This window comes from Narcine bancroftii, chromosome 8 (assembly GCF_036971445.1).
Source record: "Narcine bancroftii isolate sNarBan1 chromosome 8, sNarBan1.hap1, whole genome shotgun sequence".
NCBI classification, from domain to species: Eukaryota; Metazoa; Chordata; class Chondrichthyes; order Torpediniformes; family Narcinidae; genus Narcine; species Narcine bancroftii.
In genome coordinates, this window is record NC_091476.1 from 3,740,713 (window position 1) to 3,768,052 (window position 27,340).

Here is a 27,340-nt window from a genome sequence, read left to right on the forward strand (position 1 = left end):
TATTTTTGGCAAGCCTATTACTTTTGTAAGATTTATCCAACTTGCACACATAGTTTCCAAGATCAGAGAAAGGCGCTGCATCATTTTTTGCTTTATTTTTGAGTTCCATCATTTAAAGTTTCTCCCCTTTGTGGGAAATAAATTAAATGTCAACATTTTACAGTAAGAATAAATGCTATTAAATCTATTAACTGGTGATCATCCATAATTTATTTTGAGTAATTACATTTCCTTTCTCAGTGGGTAAGTCTATTGCTGTTGAGAAAACTGATTGACAAAAGTAAAATAAAAAAAAAGGCAGATACCAGGATTCAGAAAAAAGGTACCTCTTTCGACTCCAAAGCCTTCTTTGCTGATGTACTGGTTGGAACACAGTAATTGGGTTTTTAGTTTTGGGAAAGGAATAGGCCAGTTTAATGTGCTTCCACCATCTGGGGATGATTGCTTAAACCAAATGCTGTAAATTGAAACCAACAGTAAGTGCTAGAAACATTTAGTAAGTGAGGCAAGATTTCTGGAAAGAGAGAAAGTTATTTCTTCAGGCAAGGATCAGGTATGAAGGCTGTCAGATTCAAAATGTGGGGTCAGTGCTCAGTATTGGTTGTCATTTGCTAAGAAGAAAGGTAGATTATAATTTCAAGGCAACCAAATGGTTTATCACTACCTGTTTCATGAACTCCCAATGATGTGCTTACGTGAACTAGGAAACAGATTGATCTTTGAAATGTCTTTTGTGCATTTGCAGCTTTAAGCAAGTCCTTTCAAAAGGTGAGAGAGAATATGAAAAAAGGGGGAGGGGAATGATAGGTAAGAGCTTTTTTTAAACAAAGTAAAATTACCTTAGAGACTGGAACTTCAGAAATAAATCAGAAACCACAAGAAAACCAGCTTGCATTAAGAGAAATGCAGTGTTTAGGTTTCAGGTCAATGACTTTCCTTAGAACAAGAGGAAATGTCTATAATAAGGTGAGTGAGGGAAAAATTAAATAACAGGGGTGTTAGTACAGGGTGAAATACAATGGTACCTGGAATATGTCTGCAGGAAACGTACATATAAAATAATTCTTCAAAGTTCAGATTTATTTTTGAGTACATACAACCATGAGATTCTTTTCCTCAGGCAGTGGTTAGCGCAAAACTGTAACAGCACCTGCAATTGGAGTTCCAATCCAGCGATCTCTGTAAGGAGTTTGCAAGTTCTCCCCGTGTCTGTGTGGGTTTCCTCTTGGTTCTCTGGTTTCCTTTCATTCTTCAAAATGGACCAGGTGAGGGTCAATTCGATGTAATTAGGCGGCACAAACTTGAGGGCTGGAAGGGTTTGTTACTGTGCTGTATGTCTAAATTTAAAATTTCTTGCATAATAGGCAGAATTCTGTGGAGTTACTGGAGGAATTTGGAATGAATGCTGGAAATATGAAGTAAAAAAGCTGATGATTTGAAATTGTTAAACATTATTGAGTTCTATATAGTTTGTAATTTGCCTTGTCTGAAAATGAAATGTTTAAATTGAGTTTTATTGGATAGTGCAGGTGGCTGTCAGATCATTGCAATTAATACCTTGCCATTGCAAAAGAAATGTACGTTTTAAATTAAAGCATTTAGAATCATTGATCGTTGGGATACCAGCTGTTAGCTGCATTACTCAGAGGAACTGGCCGATAGTGAGTCAAGACTTGAAGTGATTCAGTGAAGTCTGCAGACAGTCAGCTTATAGTGGTATGATTTCAAATTTGAACTGGTGTGAAACCAGCCCCTGCAATGAATTTTGTTCACCTCAGTGCCAACTTGGAATACAGTAATCCATATTAGTAATGCGCTTGACGCAATGCCAGAAAAGATTTGCCACATTTCACGAGGAGGCAAACAAGCAGGAAAACAGAGAAATTTAATTAAGTAGGAATTGAGTGAGTGAGGAGATGAAACATATTGTCATGGAGGCAGGATTTTTAGAGGGATTTCTTAAAGCAAGGAGAAAGTGTAGCAAAGTCTTGTAGTTGGAGAAAACAGGTGGAAGAAGGTTGTTGGAAGGATGTAAAATGACAGACTTTAGTCCCTTTTCCACTGGCACTCTTTCCCAGGAATTAACTAGGAATTTACTGGGACAGGATCCAGTGGAAAAGGAACACTGTCTGAATGCCGCTACGCCAGGGATTAACTGCCTCGACCCCTACTCCTATCCCCGGCATTTGCTGACACTGACGTGCTGATAAAACCAGTGGAAAAGGGACAGCAGAAAGTCACCCTTGAAGGTAGAACACTCCAATCCCCGGGGTATGAGTGTGTTCAGAGGAAAAGCAATTCGTGTCCCAGTTAAGGGTGGTCCAGTGGAAATGGCACAAAGGGCTTCCTATCCCGGGACACTGCACAGCCAATTAACTGGGATACTAGTGGAAAAGGGGCTAGTGATTTTGATTCCAACAACAGCACAAGGAACCACTGGAAGTTGCAAAGCACAGTGTCTGGGGGTTTTGGGTGGATGGGATATGTGGTTGGAAAGTGCACGTTGTGATTTGTAAATGTTGGAACTTTTTGCAGGAAGGGCATTGGCATTAATTTTTGGATTAGCTGTGGTTTTGCAGAGAAACAAATGAGGAGCAAATTGGAAAATCTAATCCTCAATGAAGATAGTAAGGGGCCTAAAAAGATTTTTTTAACAAAGAAAATGGCCAAAATGACAGAGGAGAATGAAGATTAAAACACTTCAATCCATTGATCGGTGTTTCTAAAGCATGCAAGTGATACAGTGGTAACGTTTCAAGTCGATGACCTTCAGAGCTGGGATAAATTAGAACTCAGCAGGAAAAATAAGATGGAAAGGAGAGAAAGAACAAACAGAAAGGTCTGTGATAAGAGATGGTGATAGTACAGTGTGGAGTTCCATCCTGGTAGGAAATAATTTCACAACCAATGTACTTCAAACCATACACGCTTTATTCGCAAGCTTGCATCACTCAGTTGATGTGCAGTCTTGCTCATGAAGCTTAAGCTGCTTTTAGGTGTTCCCACGAAGATCATGCGCCGGCAGTCGTGGCTAGGAGAGTTTAGGTTGCCACGGAGTGGACGCCTTTCTTGCCCTTGAATGTGCCAGCTGACTGATAGCCGTCTAGCAGTGAAAGCTAGCTCCTCGGCTAATATATGGCACTACCTTAACCTTTCCAGGTGCATTTATGAATCCAAGTCTAAACACAATGTCTATGTACTGGTTAGTTATGTTGATTGTCTTTGGGAAAGCATGAGAATACTTCAATCTACTCCTTTTCAGCAGGCGTCACCTGCAGCGTATGTGATGAATGATTTACAACGCTATACTCATGTTCCTCTGGCATGATGCTGTTCGAAAACCACTTCAGCCTGTTTATGATGGTCCTTTTCAGGTCTTAAGATGCCACCCGTATACTTTTTTGATGATAGGAATGGAAAAGCTGACACGGTTTCCATCGACAGGTTGAAGCCGGCGTATATCGACTGTCCATGTTCTGTGTTGGAGCCAAAGTCAAAAGACCGGTCACATCCTTGCCATTCTGACTGTGCATTGCCTGTCTTGCTCTATTGTACGAGGTCAGGCCAAACTGTCAGCCCTCCAGACCATTACATAGTGGGACAGTTCCAATCAGTCGCTTCATTGCATGGCTTGGAGGCTGGTGGGAAGGTTGCTGTTATGGTCGCACACTTACCTTCAATGGGAGGAGGAGAGTGAGGATGCCAGGATCACCCATGTGGCAGTGAGCCAATGAGAAGGTCAGAGAGGTCCAGCTGGGTGGTGTTTGGGGAGTTGAGGAATGCAATGGTGTGTCTAGTGGATAATTGACTTTATGGCATGCTGAAAGGAACGAGTGAGTGTATTCTTTTTCTTTGTAAGCTGTGTTAAATCAGTGCCATTAGTGTAGTGGTTAGTGCAACACTATTGCAGCGCCAGCACTGTCTTGAAGAATATTTATGTTCTTCCCATGTCTGCTGCGTGGGTTCCCTCCCATCCTTCAAAATGCATGGGGATTGTAGGTTAATTGGGTTATTTGACTGGCATGGGCTCTTGGGCTGAATGGCCTGTTACTGTGTAGTATGTCTAAATTAAATTTAAAAAACTTGCTGAACAGGAACATCTAGGTCAGGGGTTCCCAACCTTTTTGTTCCTCAGTACCCCTTGGGCATTTTTATAGGTTCCCATCTACTGCTAAAAATTAAGGATTAAAAAAAAAACATTGTGCAATCTGACTGCAGATTACAACTCCATGTATTGTCCAGTAGTGGTTATTCTCTCAGACCCAATGTACCCCCCTGAGAAGTGCAAATGTACCACTGGGGGTACGTGTACCCCAGATTGGGAACCTCTGCTCTAGGTAATGAAGATGACTTGCACTGAAATTAGTCTGGGTGCAGTGCATTTGAAGCCGAAAGAATTCAGTCTCCAAAAGGAATGGGTTGAATTTTGTGGTACAAATAATATTGAGACTAGCAGTGCTTGTAGTTATTAATTAAATCAAGCTGTAGTCAAACATGGAGCCTCATAAACTGTTGTTCCTCCAGAAACATCTCTCTGAGAGCACCTTGCTCAGAGACACGCCAGGTGGAAAGTCGCTGTACTTATCTGTCATATAGCCATTTAACGAGCCAGAGAAAACCTTGGTTCAACTGTCAGGACATTTTTCATTCCTTGATAAGTGTTATTTACTACCAAACAAACTCTCAGACCCTGAAAATGAACTTGTGTATTGATAGATTAATTTTCACTCACTTATTCCAGTATATTTAACTCATTATTTTGCACTTTACATCTGATTTGGTATTGATTTTAATATTTCTGATGTTATCTGTGAGCTGCTCTTTTAAAACATAGTTGCTTGTCTTTCAGACAAATCCCACATCATTTGTAGAGAACTGTGGCAAAATAGATTTATAATTATTTTGTTTCTCCTTTAACTCTCATAGAAATTGTGTGAGCAAGTAGAAGTGCAATGAAAGTCTGAAGATACTGTATGTTTGCTTCTGACCACAAAATCCAGACACTGATCTCTAGATTAGGGTAGTTTTAAAGGACATTTTAAGAACACAAGGACATGAGAAATAGGGACTGGAGTAAGCCATCTGACTCCACCATTCAATGAGTTCATGGGTGACCTGATGGGCTCATCTCCACCTACCAGCCTTTTCCCCATATCCCTTAATTCCCTTACCATGTAAAAATCTATCCAATCTGGTTTTAAATATATTTACTAAGGTAGCCCCCACTGCCTCAGTGGGTTATGAATTCCATAGATTCATCATCCTCTGGGAAGAGGAGCTCCTCCTCATCTCAGTCCTAAATCTACTACCCTGAATCTTGAGGCAGGGTCCACTTGTTCTATCTCTCCCAACAATGTTGCAATTTATCTACCTCTATCTTATCTATGCCATTCACAATTTTATACATTTCTATAAGATTCCCTCTCCTTATAAATTCAAGCAAGTACAGCCCCAGACAACTCGATCTCTTCTCTTAGGCTAACCCCCGATCTTTGGAATCAACCTGGTGAACCTCCTCTGCACTGTCTCCAAAGCCAGTACATACATCCTTCCTCAAGTTTGGAGACCAGAATTGTCCGCAGTTCCCCAGATGCGGCTTCACCAGTACCTTGTACAGTAACAGCATAACCACTGTTCCTAAATTCAATCCCTCTCACAATGAAGGCCAACATTCCATTAGTCTTCTTGATAGCCTGCTGCACCTGCAAGCCAACCTTTTCTGATTCATGTGCAAGCCCTCCCAAGTCCTTCTGCACAGCAGCTGTGCATCATTTTCTATTTCATAAATCTGAAATTATTTAAATAATAATCTGATCTTTAATTTTTCTTTCAAAATGGATGACCTCACATTTACCAACGTTGTATTCCATCCGCCAGACTCTTGCCTACTCACTTATATCTCTGCAGACTCTTCATATCCTCTACACCACACATGTCAAACTCTGGCCCGTGGGCCAAATTTGGCCCGCGATATAATTATATTTGGCCCGCAAGATCATTTCAAAAATGTATTAGAGGTGGCCCGTCCTGCAGCGAGAGCCGATGCTGTTTTTTGGTAATGTCACCCCCACCATCCTCCCCCTTCATTGCACATCCTTCCCCACTGTAACACGAGAAATTGTAACACGAGAAGTCTGTTGATGTCATCAGCCGGCAAGCCAGTTGGAAGGCTCCCCGCACAACCAGTCACTTCTCCCACCTGTCGAGCGGTGCGGCGGATGGGCGAGTGCCTGTGATTTCCTGTCGGCGCGACGGACATGGCAGGCTGCGCACGGCCCCCGGGCAGTGCGAGCCCCGTGCGACTGGCACCGGACGACCCTTCCACAGCACGAGCGCACTTCTCCCGGTCGCCACGGCCTTCAGCGCTTGCACCCGCACGGACCCCAGGGACGGCTGGTTCGGCCCTGCACGTGAAGAGAGAGATGGTGGCTGTCCGCAAAGGCTGATCGGCAGCGCGCTGGGCCTGAGTGGGTGGGTAAGCAGGGGTGGGCAGAGGGTGTAGGTGAGGAGTAATGGGCAGGGGAAGTTAGGGTGGTGTGAGGGGCAGTTAGAGGGAGGGATGAGTAGAAGGAGGGGTGGATAGGGAAGAGGTAAAAGGGGAGGGGCAGGGCGAGTAGGGATGATTAGAGGGTGAGAGACGGGTAGAGGGAGGAACAGGTTGAGGGGAGAGGCAGTAGAGGGGCGTGTATAGGATGGGGTGGGTAGAGGCAGAGCGAGTGGAGTGAGGGGTGAGTAGAGGTTGGGTAAAGGACTGGTCAGGTAGAGGGATGGTGGGTCGAGGCCTAGAGCCTGAGGAGTGAGCAGGAAATGCTGAGTCCTGATGCAGGCCAAAATGGACACAGCCTGTGAATGCTGACTACATCTCCACAGGGACCAAATATGTTTCCCTCAGGTCAAGCAAAGGGTGAACTTGAGCTACCTACTCCTGACCTGTATCATTATCCTCCTAAAGTTATATCCTAAAGTTTAACATTACATATGTTGAAAGAAGAGAAAACATGCAGATGTTGTTGAAAAATTTCAATAAATATTTAGTTCGGCCCTCGACTTAGTCCAAGTTTTTAATTTTGGCCCTCAGTGAATTTGAGTTTGACACCCCTGCTCTACACCATTTGCTTTTTCACTCAATTTAGTGTCACAGCAAATTAAGATACACTAGGCTTTGTCACCTTTTCCAGGTCATTAAGGTATATTGTGGCCCAGCTCCGATCCCTGTGGTACCCCACTCACCATTGATTTCCAACCAGGAAAAATCTTGTATCCCAACTCTCTGCTTTCTATTGGTTAACCAATCCTCTGTCCATGCTAATGCATCACCCCCCCTAACTCAATGCATCCTTATCTATGTTCAAGTCTTTATGCAGCACCTTATCAAACACTTTCTGGAAATCCAAGTAAGCAATGTCCATCTACTCCTCTCTATCTACTGTGCTCATTATAGCCTCAAAGAACTCCAGTAAGTTTGTCAAACAGGATCTTTACTGCGTCTGCCTGATGCATCAATTTCTCTCCAGATACCTCGCTATTTCTTCTTTAATGATAGCTTCAAGTATTTTCCCCAACCACAGATATTAAACTAATTGGGCTATAGTTCCATACTTTTTGCCTATATTCATTTTTGAATAGTGGTGTGGCATTTTCTGTTTTCTAATCTGCCAGGACCTTGCCCGAGTCCCGAGAATATTGGTAAATTATCACAAAAGCCTCTGCTAATTCTTTTAGTACACTGAGATGCATTCCATGTGGACCAGAAGACTTGTCTATCTTTAGACCTCAAGTTTTCTCAGTACCTCCTCTTTACTGATAACTATTACGTCCAGGTCCTCACCTCCCATCACATCCATTTTTATCTGTCTTTGGCGTGGTAGATGTGTCCTCCACCATGAAGTCTGACACAAAATGGTAATTCAAAGCCACAGCCATTTCCTCATTACCCAATATCAATTCCCCTTTTCATCCTCCAAGAGTCCAACCTTTACTTTAGCCACCCTTTGGTGCTTTATACAATTATAAAAACTTTTAATGTCCATTTAGATATTTTGTGTGATTCTATTTTTCATTGTCTCCCTCTCTTTATTGCTTGCTTCATGGGTCTTTGCTTTTTAAAGTTTTCTCAATCTTCTAGTTTCCCACTGCTCTTGGCGACTTTGTACGCATGAGCTTTTAGTCTGATGCCTTCCTTTATTCCCTTAGTTATCCAAGGCTGGCTGTCCCCACCTTTACTGTCCTCGCTTTTAACGAAATATACTTTTGTTGAGCACCTTGAAAAATTTCTGAAAGTCTTCCACTGTTTCTCAACCATCCTTCCTTATAGCCTGCTTTCCTAGTCTACCCTGTCTTAACTCTTCCCTCATCTCCTTGTTTAGGAATAATACGCTGGTTTTAGACTGAACTATTGTACCCTCCATTTGTATGAGAGAATTCCTAGCTGCAAGATCGCTGATTTTACCTGTCTCATTGCACAGGACCAGATCCAAGAAAGCAGGTTCCCTTGTAGATTCAGTAACGTGCTGTTTAAGAAAGCCATCATGTACATTGTACATTCTATAAAGTCCTCTTCAAGGTTGTCTCAACCAACCTGATTTACCCAGATGATGTGCGTGTTAAAATCCCCTATGATAAGTGCTGTTCCATCCTTGCATGCCTCCAATATTTCTTGGTTTATTGCCTGTGCTACTGTAATATTATTGGATGGCCTTTCGACAACTCTCACCAGTGATTTTGTTCCCTTTACTTTTCCTAATCTCCACCCAGATGAATTCAAGATTTTGTTCCTTAGACCTTGTATCATCTCTCACTATTGCCTTGATCTCATCCTTAACTAAGAGCACTACCCCACCTCCCTTGCCTTCCTTCCATATCCTTCCTTGGATATTTAATTCCCAATCTTCACCTTGCAACCACATTTCTGTAATGGCCACTAAATCATTTCCCTTTGTATTGATTTGTGCCACAACTTCACTGACGTTGTTTTGAATACTACAGGCATTCATGTAAGGTGCCCTGATACTCGATGTGATTTTTAAATCTGGTAATTCTTTGCCTCTTTTGTTCTTGATTTTTATACACTCTACTCTTGTTTTTCTGGGTTTTAAAAAAAAAACTTTTCCTTTAACTTTTTCCTCATTTTTTTTTAACTTTATCCATCCCTCCCCATCCGTTGAACCCATCTCCCTATTTAGTTTAAATCCCAGTCCACAGACCTGGTTATGCAATTCGCCAGGATGTAGGTCCCATTACAATTCAGATGGAGTCCGTCCCCTTTGAATCATCCCAATACTGGTGCAAATCTCCTATGAATTGGAACCCATTTCTCCCACACTAATCCTTGAGCCACACCTTCCACTTTCTAATCTTCTGGCCCCTGTGCCAATTTGCAAGTGGCTTGGGTTGTAAGCCAGAGATTACCACCTTTATGGTTCTGCTTCTTTAGTTCCTAGCTCCACGAATTCCCTTAGCAGAACCTCTTTCCTGGTTTTACCCAATGTCATTGGTACCCACATGGACTACAACGACTGGATCTTTCCCCTCCCACTGTAAGTTCCTCTGCAGGCCAGATAAGATGACCCAAACCCAGGCACTAGACAGGTACCACAACCTTCAGGATGCTTTATCCCTGCGACAAGGAACTTTGTCTATTCCCCCAACCATACTATCCCTGATTAGCACTATATTTCTCTTCTCTCTCCATCCCCCACAGTGCCACATTTAGATTTTCCCATTGTTCCTACAGCCCCCACTTTTATCCACACAAGGGATAAGAAAGATCAAGGGCTGAGGCTTCTTCAACACTGTCTTTTGGATCCCATTACCTGCCTCACACAGTCACAGCCTCTTATCCCTAACCACAGTCCAAATTTGAGCCAGCTATTCTAATCGGTGTAACTGCCTCTTGAAGTGTCTGACAACATCTACCCCTCCCTGATGTGTCACCGTGTTTGAAACTCAGATTCGAAGTCTAGACCCTTACCATCTTTTGGATGCAAAACATTTCCCTCACATGCCCTCTAATCCTTTCACCAATTACTTTAAATCCATGTGGATTTTGACTGCTTGACCAAGGGAAAAAAAAGCTTCTTCCTGTTTATTTGGTCTCATAATTTAATACATCTAATCCAGTCATTGTAGTTATCCATCAGCTCCCTCTTTTCCAAAGAAAACAACTTCACCCTATCTTGTTTTTCATCATCGTTAACATTTTCCAGTCCTCATAAATGTTCCTCATAAACAATGGCACATTCATGTCCTTCCTGGAATGAGATAACAAAAACTCAAACTGAGGCTACCAAATACTACATACAATTGTAGTACAGGTACACGATCTTTTATCCAGAACCCTTGGGGGACAGTGTGTTCTGAATTTTGGATTTTTCTGGATTTCGGAAAGTCCACCCGAATTGTGCTGCCTATCCACCCCCACCCCCTTCCAGTCGCCCGGCCGCCTGCCCCGCCTGCCGGTCCCCCGCCTGCCGGTTCCCACTTGCCATATTTTGGGTGTCAGGATGAAGGATCTTGAACCTGCATAACCTCCCTGCTCTGATTTTCTATGTTTAAAGGATCTGTTGACATAGACTCAAACATCCCTCTCCTCCTCCTCATACCTCAACATCTCCCATTTATTCCATAGTTCATTGTCTTATTGCACCTCACTGAATATATTTCCTCACACTTCTCTGGATTAAATTCTTATTTGTTATTTTTTTTGCCAAACTAACCAGACCCCCTATATCCTCCTCCTCTGTCAATAAGATGTAGCTAATCTTTGTACCATTTGTAAATTTGTTTATTATGTTAATTCTCAATTGTTGATATGCATTTTTTTTTAAAAAAGCAAGGGATGTAATATTGGTACCTCACTGGTAATACCGTTCCAGTCATTAAACTAACTGTTATCCTGCTCCTGAGCAAGTTTTGGGTCCACTTTGCTGCACTCCCTTGGATCCCATGAGCCTTTACTTTTTTGACTGGCCTCCCAGACTTGCTGAAGTCCATATTTGACTACATCAGAGGACATGCCCTCATCTATTTTCCTTCTCATTTCCTTAACAAAAATTCCATCAAGTTTATCAGGTATACTTCCCTTAGTAAATCTACATTGGCTTTTGCTGATTTGTCTATGTTTCTTAAATGGTTACACTTTTCCTTCAATTTATTTCTAATAATTCTCCCTTCACTGATAACCAGCCTGTTTAATAACTTGGTTTAATTTGCTGGGACAGTTTCCAGGTCTATAATAAGCTCCTGCGAGGAGTGAATCAATAAGAGTAGGGCTGTCCTTTTGGTTCTTTAGTTTAAACCTATAGCATTATTTGATGGGTATTCGAACAGATCATCTCTTCTCATAGTTGACTGTTTTTGAATTGTATTGTCATTGCTTCCATTTTAACCTCCTTGACGCTCTGTCACCAGAACTGTTAAGCTGTCTTTCCTGCCTCTCTTTAAGCCACATTTGTAATAGCTCTAAAATTATTCTTTCTTGTGTTTGCCAGTGTTTTCTGCTCATTTGCTGTATAGACTTTTTTTTCTGCATTTGGTGTATGGCACTAAGCACAGACAGACATTTTAATCTATTTTTCCAACTTTTGTTTGGTCTATTTTGCATATTGTCATTAATTTCTTGTCTTTCATTTCCACTCCTCTTTTTGTGCTTTCTGAATCTTTCCTCAGGTTGCCATCTATGTACCAAGCGAATTTAATTCTAAATATAGAAAGTATTGTCCTGATAAAAGACTCGCATCTGAAACGTTGACTATTTTTTCTCATGGATGCTGTCCGATCTGCTGAGTTTCTCCAGCAATTCTTGGTTTATGCAAGTCTCTAGCGTCTGCAGCTTTTGTATTTCTCTGGTTTAAATTCTCCCCAGCAATAGCACGGTGATCCCCCTTTATCCACGGTTTCAGTTAACTGCGGTCAACCACAGTCCGAAGATAGGAAATGGAAAATTCCAGAAATAAACAATTCATGTTTTAAATTGCGTGCCATTCTGAGTGGCGTGATGAAATTTTGCACGGCCCCATCTTTGTTCAGGGTATCTATGCAGTATGCCCATTAGTCACTTAGTAGCTGTCTCAGTTTTCAGATCGACTGTCTTGTGTTCAAATAACTTTTTAAAATATTGTTATAATTATTCTATTTTATTATTAGTTGTTGATAATCTCTTATTGTGCCTAATTTATAAATTAAACAGATGTGGCGATTAAACTGATGCAGGAGCTGAAGGAAATCACTGCTCCCACACCGATGGTTGTTAATGACTGTTACCTGGTCCATTGTGACGTCATAATCGCTGCCCAGGGCGCAGCTGGAAGGGAGGCTGGAATCAGAGAAACCTCTGACGACGCCATTTCCCCATGACTTGCCCCGCCACGTGGTGAGACAAGTGGGGCCGGATCGCCATGAGGAAGTGCACCTCCACACTGTGGTAGTTATGTATGTATAGGGTTTGGTTCTATCCGTGGTTTCAGGCATCCGCTGGGGTTCTTGAGAATATATCCCCTGTGGATAAGGGGGGAACTGCTGCACCAGGAAATGCTTCAGTAATTGAAGTGCAATCCCTTGTGATTTGCACAGGTTCCTTTGAAGAAGACCGCAGAGCCCACCTCACTGACAAAAGGCAAAGGAGGAAAAACCCAACACCCAACCCCAACCAACCAATTTTCCCTTGCAACCGCTGCAATCGTGTCTGCCTGTCCCACATCGGACTTGTCAGCCACAAACGAGCCTGCAGCTGACGTGGACTTTTTACCCCCTCCATAAATCTTCGTCCGCGAAGCCAAGCCAAAGAAGATTTTTCCCAGATCCACTCTTGTTGGCCCAAGAGCCTAAAGCCCTTCTGTAGGATCTGTATAGCCACACATTTATATGTAAAATTTTCCATTCTGTTCCACTGGCAGGTGGCAATGGAAATAATCTAAAGATATCTACTTTTGATAGTCTGCATCCTAAATGTTTTTACTGACTTCTTCATGCATGCCTACAAGACCTTATTCTGCTTTCTAATTGTTCCCTTCATAGTGTTTTGTTTCACAACCCCTGGCTGTTCAACTTCTCCTCCAGAACTTTTTATTGCTGTTCAATGCTTTGTTGGTGCTGACACCTGGAAAACAGCATACTGTCCTGTAATTATGTTTGTGATTCTTGAAATTCTTGTCAACTCACCTAACTTAAAAAAATACCATATAACGAGAGCTGAATGAACACCTTTCCTTGAATGTACAGCTAAGCTGCCTGGTGCTGTGATCTGCCTTTGGTTGCCAATCCCCAGAGGAATGTTCTTCCTCATCAGTATTCAGAACTGACGACTCATCAAAGAGCAAGCTGGCCTTGAAGTTGAGGAGGGAGGGTCTTCTGAACTACATGTGTCTTTGTCTCTATAGCAGTCAATCAGACGCCCTCAGCTAGTACAGGTACACAATCCTTTATCTGTACATCTAAAATCCGGAAAGCTTCAAAATCTGGCAAGTGGGGACCGGCGGCCGGGGGAGGCGGCTGAGGGACCAGTGGCCAGTGGCCAGGGGAGACTGCCGGGCGGCTGAGGGACCGGCGGTCAGGGATGACGTCCAGGCGGCCGAAGGACCAGCGGCTGACGGACCATAGTCGGGGGAGGCGGCCGAGGAACTGCGGGTGCAGTTGGGGGAGGCAGCCGGGCGGCTGAGGGACTGGGGGTCGGAGGAGACGTCCAGCCAACTGGAAGGGGGTAGGGGTGGATATGGCAGCACAATTCGGGTGGGCTTTCCGAAATCCAGAAAGATCTGAAATTTGGAACACACTGCCCCCCACCCCCCCCCCCCAAGGGTTCTGTCCGGATAAAGGATTGTGTACCTGTAATCTCTTGACGTGGGGGGTGATCGCCTCCTGAAGCATGCTGTGGATTGTACTGATGTCATCTGTGCTCAAGCTGCATCAACTGAAAGTTGAGCTTCTCTAGCTCAGCTGATGACATTTCCTTCACTTGTGGCTGAAGAGAATATTAGATGTGCATTCCACGAGTCTGAGTCTGAGGTGCCCTACCGTGCCTCCATTTATTTGATTAAATTCACTTAAGGCTTCCTATACTATTAACTTACTTACTGATTTACTTTATTCAAACTTCTTTAATTATCCATTTCTCATTTTAACCAAATTGTGCGCCATTCTGGTCACCCAGCAAAAGGAAGATATTATTAAGCTGGGAAGAGTTCAGAAAGAATGGTGGACTTGAATTATAAAGAGTGGTTGTATCAGCTTGGACTATACTCTTTAGAGCATCAGAGGCTAAAGGGGAAGCTTAGAGAAGTTTAGAAAATCATGAGGGCGTAGGGTAGGGGAACATAAAACTAGAGGGAGTAGATTTAAGGTGACAGGGCAAAAATTTAAAAAGAACCTGAGGGTCACCTTTGTCACTCAAAGGACGATGGAATATGAAATGAGTAACTAGAGGATGTGGAAAAGGTGGGTGCAGTTGTAATGTTTAAAAGACATTGGGCAGGACCATGGATAGGAAGGGTTTGGAGGGATATGGGTTGAACATAGGCAAATGGAACTTGCTTGGGTAGATAACTTGGTCTAAAATCACACAAGAATGCTGGAGGAACTCAGCCTTGAAGAAGGGCTCAGGCCCAAAATGGTAATTATCTCCTATGAACTCTGTGAGACTGGCTGAGTTCCTCCATCATTTTTGTGTGTGTTTTACTACAATCACAGCATCTGCAGACTGTAGTGTTTTACTCGATAACTTGGTCGGCATGGACAAGTTGGACCAAAGGGCCTTGCCGTGTTGTAAAATTATGACTCTCCTGTCTTTTAAAGTCCTAGGGCCTCTATTCCCCACACAAACTCATCAAATCACTTTTCTGGCTTTCTTTTAAAGCTCTGTTTTTGATCTACTTTGATACAAAGCATTCAGTAATATGAATTAAAAATAAATTAAAAATAGTCTTCAACATTCTTCTCCAGATGTCTTATATTAAGCAACATTTTATTTTGAAATGGTTTTTTATTATTTTCAGGATGATGCCCTCACCTGTTTTCCCACATATTCCTTTTTGAGCAAGGTGCTGCACTTGCTTGAATTTAGAAGAATGAAAGGGGGTCTGATGGAAACGTATGAAATTAGGAAAGGCATAGATAAGGTAGAGGTAGGTAAGTTGTTCCCATTGGTGGGGGAGACTAGAACAAGGGGAAGTAGCCTCAAGATCCAGGGTAGTAGATTTAGGACAAAAATGAAGGGGAGGTGCTTTTCCTAGAGGGTGGTTAATCTATGGAATTTGCTGCCCTTTGAAGCAGTGGAGGCTACCTCAATGAATATATTTAAGACAAAGTTGGATAGGGCAGTTAAGGGATGTGGGGAAAAGGCAGGTTGGTGAAGATCATCAGATCAGCCATGATCACATTGAATAGCAGAGCAGGCTCGATGGGCCAGATGGCCTAGACTTCCTCCTATTTCTTATGTTCTTGTGTTCTTAAGGGAAACTGAAGTCTAATCAATTTTGGAAACCTTGACCAGTTTTACCCTTTTGTTTAGTTATAATGTTGGCTGTACCAAATTTGCCCAATAGCTTCTCGATGAGTACTAGAATTTGAATTTTCTCTTGTGTAGATAGCCAACCAAAGAAAATACTAAACTGTTCTGTCCTGTAATGTTTTATGGTTCCATGGATTAGCTAGTTCTTGAAAACTGCATGTTTGATATAAACCAAAATTATTGATTTCAGAGGTTTTAGTAAAGTGATGTGCTGGGTTTTTCTTTACCTGTTCTGTGGAATTGCTGGTCTCTGGGTTGGTAGGGGGCGGGGTGGGGGGGGGTACTTCATGAAATACAAACTATTTTCCTTAAAAGAAAAAGAGGAAAACAGGAGGTTGAATTCATGTGACATACTCCTCTAACCCTTATGGTGTTTGGTGACAAAATTCCTGCAAGAAACTTACTGTTGATCATCTTGAAACGTGGCTGCAAAAGTTTGGATGAATTGGAAGAGGAATAAAAAAAGGCATTACTGAGTTTTAGAAGTCTAACCATAGATTATAGTGGGGAGATTCACTTGTTCTTATTTAGACTGAGGGAGAGAGGTTCATGTGCCTGGTCTGAAGAGTGGCAAAGGTGAAACTGTAGATTGATTTATTAAGAGTACAGTACCTTTTTATAGTAGTTTGAATGACCTTAGAAGCTTGTGTGGATTATAGCCTAATGCCTAATTGGTTAAAAAGTAAATCATTTCATGGTAATGCAATATTAATACAAGTCATGCCACAGAAGAGTTGTCAGTTATTATCTGAAGTTTTATTGCCAAGATAGAGCACCAAGAAAAGTCTGAACCAGTGACCCAAAGCATTTGCTTAACCACTAGATGCTTTTTGACTTAATAAAGCACAAAAGAAATTTAAACTGCATTTTTCAGCATTTCTTTCAGTGAAGTTTTGATTTTAATGTTCTGTAAGATAACAGTATTAAATTCTCTCATTCTGTTTAAACTGTATAATTGTTTTCATTATCAATGTTGCATAGTAAATAAAGATTCTGTAAAGAAATCCATCAATCCTGTATCCAACTTACAGTCAGAATGCCCTACTTTTTGTTGGCAGTCATATCTGCAAATTCTTGACTATGTTCTACCTGTGGTATCAAATTATTAACATGTAGTCCATGTCTCAGAACTACAAAAAGCAATGGACTTCAGGAGCAGGTCACAGCTCATCACAGCCCACCAGTCACAGCCAGCAATACACGTCTCCAGGCAACATACCGTGAAGGAAGGGTCTGTTGGAAGAAGGAAAAACAGTTGTTCCCAATCTCATTCCTTTGTATTGAAGATTAGCAATTACAATGGTTGATATTTTCCACAATGTATGTTTTCCTGCCAATTATTGTTCAAACTTTATTTCTAGATGTTTTGAGCAATACTTTCCTGGAGCTGTCAGCAACATTCATTAGATTTTGAGGCCCAATTCTACTCACATTTGGCAGTATCTTTAAAATAACATGCAGTTCTCTGGTTTAAGGAAAAAAGTGAATTTCAGTTCGTGCCAAAAGCCCTTTTCCCCTTAATTATTCTGGCAAATTTTAACCCTTGGTGGAATAAGAAACCAATGCCTTTTCCAAATGATAAGTTTGCACGTGTTGAGTTTAGCACTGCTCAGAACTCAAACAAGTTCCAAGCTGCTGAACTTCATATCGAGGCTAATTGAAGTGCGAAGCCTGGCTGATATCATTCAGTCCCTCGTGGGAGATCCTGGATGAGCACTGTTGCAGTTCTGGCTAGAATCGCTTGACTTCACTTCCCAGGGAACCAAAGTGAGAATATATGAGAGCAACATATTGCTGATTTAAAAATATAATTGAAAATATTAGAAATGCACAGCAGGTCAGACAGCATCGGTAAAACAGCTTTTCAAGATCAATGAGCTTTCCTCAGAGTCAAATTTAAATGTCTGCATAATTCAGTGCAAAATGAGAGTGGAAAAAGCACTGAATGAGAAGCTTGAAAAATCACCCTTGCTTATATGTGCTTGTTTGAAATAATGTGTGGTACAATGTGCCTTTATGTAAAACATCTTAATGGCATCCTGACTAATGTCTTGCCATTCATTCTCTGTGACTCTAAGGCCATCCAAATCTCTGCAGCCCTTGTATCCTAAGAATTCACCAATTCCCATTCAGTCACTGACCCATATGTACTCATTATTCTTTCTTTGGCTTGGCTTCGCGGACGAAGATTTATGAAGGGGTAATGTCCACGTCAGCTGCAGGCTCATTTGTGGCTGACAAGTCCGATGTGGGACAGGCAGACACGGTTGCAGGGGAAAATTGGTGGGTTGGGGTTGAGTGTTGGGTTTTTCCTCCTTTGTCTTTTGACAGTGAGGTGGGCTCTGTGGTCTTCTTCAAAGGAGGTTGCTGCCCGCCGAACTGTGAGGCGCCAAGATGCACAGTTTGAGGCGATATCAGCCACTGGTGGTGGTCAATGTGGCAGGCACCAAGAGATTTCTTTCGGCAGTCCTTGTACCTCTTCTTTGATGCACCTCTGTCTCGGTGTCCAGTGGAGAGCTCGCCATATAACACGATCTTGGGAAGGCGATGGTCCTCCATTCTGGAGACGTGACCTACCCAGCGCAGTTTGATCTTCAGCAGCGTGGATTCGATGCTGTCGGCCTCTGCCATCTTGAGTACTTCGATGTTGGAGATGAAGATGCTCCAATGAATGTTGAGGATGGAGCAGAGACAACGCTGGTGGAAGCGTTCTAGGAGCCGTAGGTGATGCCAGTAGAGGACCCATGATTCGGATCCGAACAGGAGTGTGGGTATGACAATGGCTCTGTATACGCTAATCTTTGTGAGGTTTTTCAATTGGTTATTTTTCCAGACTCTTTTGTGTAGTCTTCCAAAGGCACTATTTGCCTTGGCGAGTCTGTTGTCTATCTCGTTATCGATCCTTGCATCCGATGAAATGGTGCAGCCGAGATAGGTAAACTGGTTGACCGATTTGAGTTTTGTGTGCCCGATGGAGATGTGGGGGGGCTGGTAGTCATGGTGGGGAGCTGGCTGATGGAGGACCTCCGTTTTCTTCAGGCTGACTTCCAGGCCAAACATTTTGGCAGTTTCCGCAAAACAGGACGTCAAGCGCTGAAGAGCTGGCTCTGAATGGGCAACTAAAGCGGCATCGTCTGCAAAGAGTAGTTCACGGACAAGTTGCTCTTGTGTCTTGGTGTGAGCTTGCAGGCGCCTCAGATTGAAGTGACTGCCATCTGTGCGGTACCAGATGTAAACAGCGTCTTCATTGTTGAGGTCTTTCATGGCTTGTTTCAGCATCATGCTTATAGCACTTTAAATTTGAAAGTCTTATCCTTGTATTGCCTCCCTATATCTAGAACATTTATCAGGCTTCCTGCCATCCAAGATTTCTGCACTGTTTCAATTTAGATTTCTGATTCTCTTCACCTGCCTTCAATGGCTGCTAAGCTTTTTGATGTCACAGTCATTCAAAAATCTCTACTTCAGATCCTGCTTGAACTCGCATCTTTGATGAAACCTTAGATTACTTGTCACATCTGCCTGTGTGGCTCAGTGTCATATTTGGTCGATGATATACAAGAGAATCACCTTGATTGTTTTTCTGCTTGAAGGGCATTATATAAATACTGTTGGAACAAGACTAATGCCCCCACAATTGCTCACTTTTTATTATGCACTTCTATACTGTTGAAACCTGCTAAGGAAAATGCCTTGCCATGACTAAAGTAAATTCTGTAGCATCTGATACCTTTGAACTCCCAAGTTCCTTTCGAACAGCAGACTTAAATAGTTCTTGTTAAACAGTTAAAATGCCTCCACAGGTGTCAAGTTTCTTGTTTGGTTTTAGTAATAAAATTAATACTCTAAATTTTGTATTTTAAGGAAGAGGAAGTAATAGCAGCTAAAATTCTGAAGTGTAGAGCCAAACATTTTTAAACAGCTTAAAAGTTTGAATGCCAGAGGAAGGGATCAAGCTGGGTACAATTGCACTGCTTTAAAAAACGTAGAGTCAGGTAGATGGATAGGAAACGTTTAAAAGGATCTGAGCCAAACACAGGAAAAAGGGATGACAATTTGGGCGGCACGGTCAAGTTGGGCTTAAGACTTGAGTTTGTGCTGTAAAACTTTGTGGCTCTTTGGAAATCTACTCAAGTACAGAGCAGAGAAGGACAAGGAGAAGAAAGTAAAAATAAAGTATAATTATATTTCAGACTGCGGTGTGTTCTCAGCCAGCTCATTAATTTGTTGAAAATCTGCTGGAGAACCAAATAAGTACCATGGACTACGATTGCTTTAACCGCACATGAAATTTTAAAGATGAAATTATGAAGCAGAGGTGCATTAAAATATGTTTGAATGTAGAGATTTTCTTGGGGATCACCAGTTGACAAAAGCGCAGGAATTTAAAGAAATCTAGTACACTTTTCTAATATATTACCATTACATCATGTGAGGTTCTCTCATTTGGGAGTGCTTAAGACTTTCAAATTGAATTGGAATTTGAAAATCTTTTCATCTTAAAAAGGACCAATGTGTCTTTGTTACCATAACAAAATGAATTAATTCGTACATTGGTGTCTGTCATTTTATTGCTTTGTTGGAGATTTACTCACAATCAAAAATATAGTTGTGCTTTTTGCAGATCATTTCAAAGAAAAGTTGACCTAAGAAAATAATTATACAAGGTAAATATCAATTGCTTATTTAATGATATATGTTGCTTCATTTATTTGGATAGAATCATTTCATAGTACTGTACATAATTTTAGCACATTTTTCTAAATGCCGAGTTGGCTTTCACGACTCTATTGGATCCATTGCCTCAGATTCTCTTTGGAGGTTGTCAGAAATGTCACTCCTTGGTGCTCCATGTCCAAAATGAGAAAATGTTGAAATATGAACCTATGGAATTCATAGACCAGTTGAATGTGGTTGAAGCTTTTTGTTAAGTGTCTTCCTCCCAAACCAACCTGTCCTGTGTCATAAATGACAAAAAAAAAAATCTGTTTAGAATAAAATGCTTAGATTTTGGTCAGCTCCTCAAAAGATGCATTGGTCAGACAATTTAAGGACATTTTGTTTGTAAGCTTACTCCAAGTCTTTGTTTCATACAAAGCACCATTTTTGATCCATAGTGGCTGGGTTCATTGAGGTCATGGGGAGAATGATTCAGGGCAGTAGAGTGGAGGGGGTCATTGTTGATTAATGAGTAAAGGGATATAAGTAATGAGGAGGAGAAGGGAGAAATTGGTAATTTGGGGGCTAAATAGAGTTGGGATGTGCCATGGGTATAGCAGGGAGGGAAATAATAGCTTTGTGAAGAGCAGTGTGGACTTCGGACAGGGGCATGTGGGAGATGTCGGTGATCAGACTGTAGGGTTGGGGACGCTACCGACTTTAGAAACCAACCTGAGTCACTTTTCCAGCCACAAAATGTAACATTTTCAGGCAAGTCTTACAGAAGCAGACACTGAAACCATACTTAAGGAAGACTGGCACGTGCATAGATTAACTGTGAATGCGCTATTAAAAGGACGGTTGTTGCATTCAGCTGAGTATTGGAAGCCACTGTGCATGTTCAGGATCCCTGATGTTAGCAACCTTGGCACATGGAGGGCCAAGAACTAAAATTGTACATTTCATGCAATTTGCACAAAGTCCCCAAGTTTCAGTGGCATTTTAGTTTTGAATAAAATTGGATTGCATATTGCCAAGAAATGTGGTGGTGGGTGATCCATTTTCTAGATCTTGTTCAAGATCGGTGTTTGTTGCACTAGATTTTAAATATCTGGAAAATATGTTTGATTTTTAGACATGAAATTAAATATTTGGTGTTGGAATTCCTGGATTTGGTTTTGCTGCCGATAATTCAGTTTCTCCTGATTTGCTGTGGTTGATGACCTTTTTACTTTGACTTCACTGGATTTGCTGATCTCTGAGGCTTCTTCAGCAACTCAATCATGTCCCCACAGTGACTAGGTTTAGTTTATCTTAGGCCTATCCATTTGTTTCATTCCATTTTCTGACTGACTTACGGTTCTTGTGCACCACCAAAACATCCTTCGTAGATTTGCTTCGGGGGCTGAATACGAGTTACCCAGAATTCCAGTCCACAGAAGCAGAAAGTTGTGAACCCGGAAACCTAACATTAAAAACAGAAAAAATACTGAAAATATTCAGTAATTTGGGCATGATCTGCAGCAAGAGAAACGGTTAATATTTTGCATCGGATGAGACTCTTTCCCTCTGCTCAGATAGTGCTTGGCTTGTTGAGCATTTGTAGCATTACCTGTTCTCATTTCTTTTCCAATCTACTCCGGCACACTGAAACCAGTAATTTCTAATTAATACACTGTTACAACTATCTTCAACACTTGCTCAATTCTTGTAATTTTTAAAATTTAGATATGCAGCATGGTAACGAGCCATTTCCCTCCATGAATCTGTGCTGCCCAATTTACATCCAATTAACCTACATCTCCGGTACGTTTTGAATGGTTGGAGGAAACCAGAGCCCCCTAGAAAAGCCCAGACAGACAGGCACAGGGAGAACGTACAAACTCCTTACAGACATTGCAGGATTCAACCCCTGGTCTCGATCGTTGGCGCTGTTACCACGAATGAAATTCCACTTGTACTTGCAGCGCTGTGGCTGATCGTGATAATTAACAAATCATTAAGGATTACAAGTGCTGGTCGACTTGACACTTCTGCCAACTAGCTCAACCATTTCCCTTCACTGTACTCCCTCCCCAGTGACTATTGCACCCTTGGCTCTTGTTACGGTTTAAGAATGTTTACTTGGTAATGTGCTCACCCAGGCCCTAATTTAACCCAATTTCTCGCTTGAAAACAGTGAATGCTTCCAGATGTGTCTGTTTATTCCTCCACCTCAAGCAAATAGCCTGTTTCCTGGAGTACATACATACTCACATGTCTGCCTCAAAAACTTCTTGGCTCCTGAAATTTGAGGAGAAAGGATAAAGGTGAATAAAACGAGCAGAAATTGAACGAGGAAAGGACTGAAGTCGTGCAAAGGGTCGGGGGGGGTGGTGAAAAGAAGATGTAACTGGAGAAATGAGATGCATGCGAGTGAAGAAGGAGAAAAGGAAGTGGAAGAAAAGACAGAGAACTAGGGATGCTGAGAGCTTCCTTGGGAGGGCTTAATTAAAAATGTATTCAGAACCACTGCGTTGGAAATATTGTCCAAGGTGGACAATTTTAGATTTAAGATTGAATGTGAACTTAAAACAGTATTTTTTTTTTTTGGCTTGGCTTCGCGGACGAAGATTTATGGAGGGGGTAAAAGTCCACGTCAGCTGCAGGCTCGTTTGTGGCTGACAAGTCCGATGCGGGACAGGCAGACACGATTGCAGCGGTTGCAGGGGAAAATTGGTGGGTTGGGGTTGGGTGTTACAGTATAAATCAGAATCTTCAGAGCTTGAAGATTTTGTTCTCTTGAAATGCTGTGACCACTCCTCAAATGAATCTTACCAAAAATGATTTGTACTGCTATTTCATTTGTGTTCCTAGAAGATGGTTTATTTCTTGTCAATGTTTATTTGCTGTGGTGAATTAGTGCCGTTACAAGTGGTGACCCCATGAGTTCACAGTATCTTCTAATTTATAATGGATCTTCTTTTTCTTTGGCTTGGCTTCGCGGACGAAGATTTATGGAGGGGGTAAAAAAGTCCACGTCAGCTGCAGGCTCGTTTGTGGCTGACCAGTCCAATGCGGGACAGGCAGACACGATTGCAGCGGTTGCAAGGGAAAATTGGTTGGTTGGGGTTGGGTGTTGGGTTTTTCCTCCTTTGCCTTTTGTCAGTGAGGTGGGCTCTGCGGTCTTCTTCAAAGGAGGCTGCTGCCCGCCAAACTGTGAGGCGCCAAGATGCACGGTTTGAGGCGTTATCAGCCCACTGGCGGTGGTCAATGTGGCAGGCACCAAGAGATTTCTTTAGGCAGTCCTTGTACCTTTTCTTTGGTGCACCTCTGTCACGGTGGCCAGTGGAGAGCTCGCCATATAATACGATCTTGGGAAGGCGATGGTCCTCCATTCTGGAGACGTGACCCATCCAGCGCAGCTGGATCTTCAGCAGCGTGGACTCGATGCTGTCGACCTCTGCCATCTCGAGTACCTCGACGTTAGGGGTGTGAGCGCTCCAATGGATGTTGAGGATGGAGCGGAGACAACGCTGGTGGAAGCGTTCTAGGAGCCGTAGGTGGTGCCGGTAGAGGACCCATGATTCGGAGCCGAACAGGAGTGTGGGTATGACAACGGCTCTGTATACGCTTATCTTTGTGAGGTTTTTCAGTTGGTTGTTTTTCCAGACTCTTTTGTGTAGTCTTCCAAAGGCGCTATTTGCCTTGGCGAGTCTGTTGTCTATAATGTTTATAATGTTTATAATGTTGTTTATAATGGATAGTGATGAGGTTAAACCCCTTCCAGGAGGTGTTGGGGAGGGAGGTCCAACGAGAGATTCCCCCCTTTATTAATAAGGCATTGCCTGTCTTGCATATGAGGTCAGGCTGAAATCTCAGACCTCCGGACCATTATGTAGCGGGACAGTTCCATTCAGTCGCTTCCTTGCATGGCTTAGAAGGCTGGTGGGGGGGAGGGGGCTGTCGTGGTCGTGTACTTCTTCGCCAGGAGCTGATGATGTAAGTGATGCACGGGTGTAATAGCCCATTTGTGCAGGTGTGTTAAGCATCAGTCTATGGGTGATGAATCTCAGATGCAGGAGGAGAGTGAGGGTGTCAGGATCGCCCGTGTGGCAGTGGGCCCATAAGGTCAGAGGAGGTTAGCTGGTTAGTGGAAGAATGCAATATTGTGTTGACTTCATGGCATGCTGAAAGAAATGAGTGAGTGTATTCTTTATTTGTTTGTAAGCTGTGGTAAATCAGTGCCATTCCAACAGAACCGGATTAGAACCTGGGTCGCTGGTGCTGGTAATAGTGTTGTGTTACCTGTTGTGATCCAGAAATCAACAGGTTTCATCCCATTCACTGATCCTTGGCTGGACTTTCTTGGTAATTCCCCGTGTCTTGTTACTTACATGACAATCCACAGCAGTGTTGTTTTTTCAACTTCCTCCAAAAGAAACATGAAGGCAAGCTTTGAAATTAACACAGAGATATTGGAAATGTACATGAAAAGGATGAGACTTGAATAAAAAGAAAAATGGGAAAGGATAGAATCAGAAACAAGATATAACATTGATACCAGGGTTGTAGTGAGTAAAATGACAACCAAAGAGAGAAAAAATAAAGCTAGAGATCAAAGCAGGACAATTTAAAAAGATAGGTAGTTAGTGGAGATAATAGTCAAATTTCTTTCCAGAGCTGATGTCCTGTTACTTGTCATTAAAACAAATTGCTTGACGAACCATGTGCAGAATTACATGTACTTAGTTACATGTTTTTTAAAAAATCTGACAAATGTTGTTTAAATGGCATGATCTGAATAAAAGCAGGATGTTTGTGGAGGATGTTCATTAATATTCTGCCATAGCTGACACAAGCCCTGGAGAAGGAGTGTAAGCAACTGTTTCTGCTGAAGGAATGAAGGAAGATTGTGGACCCCTGTTTAAAATGTAGATGTACAGTATTTGGGTTTTGATTTAAAAAAAAAAGTAGGTATGGAAGTTTCCTGTTTTAGTTATTTCCTCAAAAGATGGTGTGCCAGAATTGTATTATCCCTGGAAATGTGTGCCACATTGGTGCTGTGCAGGGGACAGGCACCAGGTTGTCATGGCACCATTGGTGCATGGTTTTCATGCACACACCTCATGCATGTGCATGTGTTCTCAGGATGAGCCACTTGTGTTGCTTATCCCTTTCGCATGAGTTAAGCGTGAGTAATTTCATGAGTCCTGCACTCTTGCTGAAACTGATGCCATGCCTGCACCTCTTAAAGGGGAGGTGACCACTGAATCCACCTACTGGAAGTCATTGTGGAGCTTGGGAACCACTGCACAGAGGAATGGCAGCACTGGCACGGGAGCGGGCACCCCGTTTCATGGATGCAGACCTCAACATCTTAGTGGAAGAGGTGGAAAACCGCAGGAAGATCCTGTACGCTAGGGGACCCAGGAAGCCCTTCAGGACAGAGATGAAGTACCAGTGGGAGGAAGTGGCCAGAAAAATCAATGCTCAGAGTGATGCCCCAAGGACCTGGTCCCAATGCCGCAAAAAGTTTAATGACCTCACACGTGTGGTCAAGGTCAGTGGAGAAAGCAACAAATCCCATCTGCCACCACCTGCACTTCTATAGTTACATACTAACCATGACCCAACACCCACACTCACATCTCACACTCACTTAAGTATTTAACTTTGGCAGCCATTTCATGCACACACATTGAAACACACTCGTTAATACTTTTGCCTCTCTCTTGCAGGAGAAGATTGCTCGCCACCGCCAGCAGCAGAAGCAGTCCGGAGGGGCGCCTGCCTGTGCCCTGAGGCTCAGTCGGTTGGAAGAGAGAGTGCGGGCTATTATGCGCACGGATGCCACACAACCAATGGCCACTGGTGGATTGGATATCATTGATAATGACGGTATGCTCAGGGCCACTTCATCTTCCCATGTCTCAACTATCTCATAGCACAATGTTTTCTACTGATAAAATCCAAAATCCCCCATTCCTGTCCCCTTCCCTCACCATGACCGTATTCTTGTACCTTTTTCATTTCAGATGCACAGGATATACCACCTGGTTTTGCCCAAGCTGATGAACTGCAGGAGTCAGAGGAGGAAGAAGAAGATACGCCATCACTGCATCTGTCAATCCCAACCACCAGCTCAGATCCTGGCACCTTGCGGACTCTAGAGGACAGTTTAGAGGCGAGATCTACATGTGGTGAATCACCAGGCACGTGTGGACGGGAGCCAAGCCAGGGGGGGAGGGTAGCTCAAGTTCCAGCTTCCCGAAGGGCAAGGTCGTACACCAGTTCTGCAGTGGACGACTCACATGAAGATTTTGATGGGGCAGCGTACAGGCGAAGGCTGATGAAAATGCACGTGGACATGCTTGGGGCATTGTCCGACCTGCCCGAAAGCCTGCACGAAATGTCAAGAAGCATGGGGGAATCCAGCTCCAACCTTGCCCGTGTCTTTGCACGGAGTCTGGAGCCCGTCCTTTCCAGCATGGAAGTGGTGGCCAGTTCCATGTCAACACTTGCAGACCCAACCACGATGCAGTGTCTGATGACAGAAGTCTCAGCTTCCATTGCTGCACAAGCAGAGGCCACTCAGAGACTGAGTGCTGCAGTCGAAGCTCAGACTGCTGCAAGTCAAGCTCAGACTGCTGCCATCGTGGCTCTGGACTCCACTGTTGGCAGGGGCTTTGAGGCTGTGAAGGCACTCTTACGATCAGCTGATTGCTAGGCGAGTTGACACCGTGGCTGGCGGAGTGTCAGTGGGCCCATGGAGTATGAGTAGGCTGTCCTCTCAGGACAACTTCATTCACGCTCAAGCCATTCTCACTCTGACAGTGCTCTCCTAGTTGCCTGTCAGCCTTGACTGTTGCCGCTTAAGGAGAAATGGTGCAGTGTGTAGCTAAGCCATTCAGGCCAAGAGCTGTTTGTGATTGCTCTTCATGGACATATGCAGCTTTCTCCATTCCAAGAGAGCGATTGTTCGCCAGCTTGGCTGGAATCACAGTGGGTGAGCCCTGTGTAGTAGGTAGTAGGCTGGGCAAAGGCATTTGGAGAAGGGCACTAAAAGAAGTATAAGGGTGATCGGTAAAAGATTGTATGGTTTGATGTATAAAACTCATGGATGTTTAATTGCTTAGTTCAGACTTTCATGATTTGTATAGAAAAGAACACTAAGATAATCACTGACAGAAGGATGGG

General features: G+C 42.9%; 1 protein-coding gene across 7 annotated transcripts in view; it reads left to right on the forward strand.

Annotated features, from left to right (window-relative positions):
• Positions 1-27,340, forward strand: part of zbtb33 (zinc finger and BTB domain containing 33) — a 33,836-nt gene that overhangs the window by 718 nt on the left and 5,778 nt on the right. The window contains exons 1-4 of one of the 7 annotated variants that reach the window (XM_069892667.1): positions 12,308-12,429; positions 20,112-20,169; positions 25,882-26,041; positions 26,179-26,355. In XM_069892667.1, coding sequence (XP_069748768.1) covers positions 25,981-26,041; positions 26,179-26,355 — 238 coding nt within the window. In that variant the 5' untranslated portion in view covers positions 12,308-12,429; positions 20,112-20,169; positions 25,882-25,980. Of the gene's footprint in view, positions 1-12,307; positions 12,430-20,111; positions 20,170-25,441; positions 25,704-25,881; positions 26,042-26,178; positions 26,356-27,340 lie in introns of those variants that run through there. The other 6 variants (XM_069892665.1, XM_069892666.1, XM_069892669.1 and 3 more) reach the window with 6 other exon arrangements.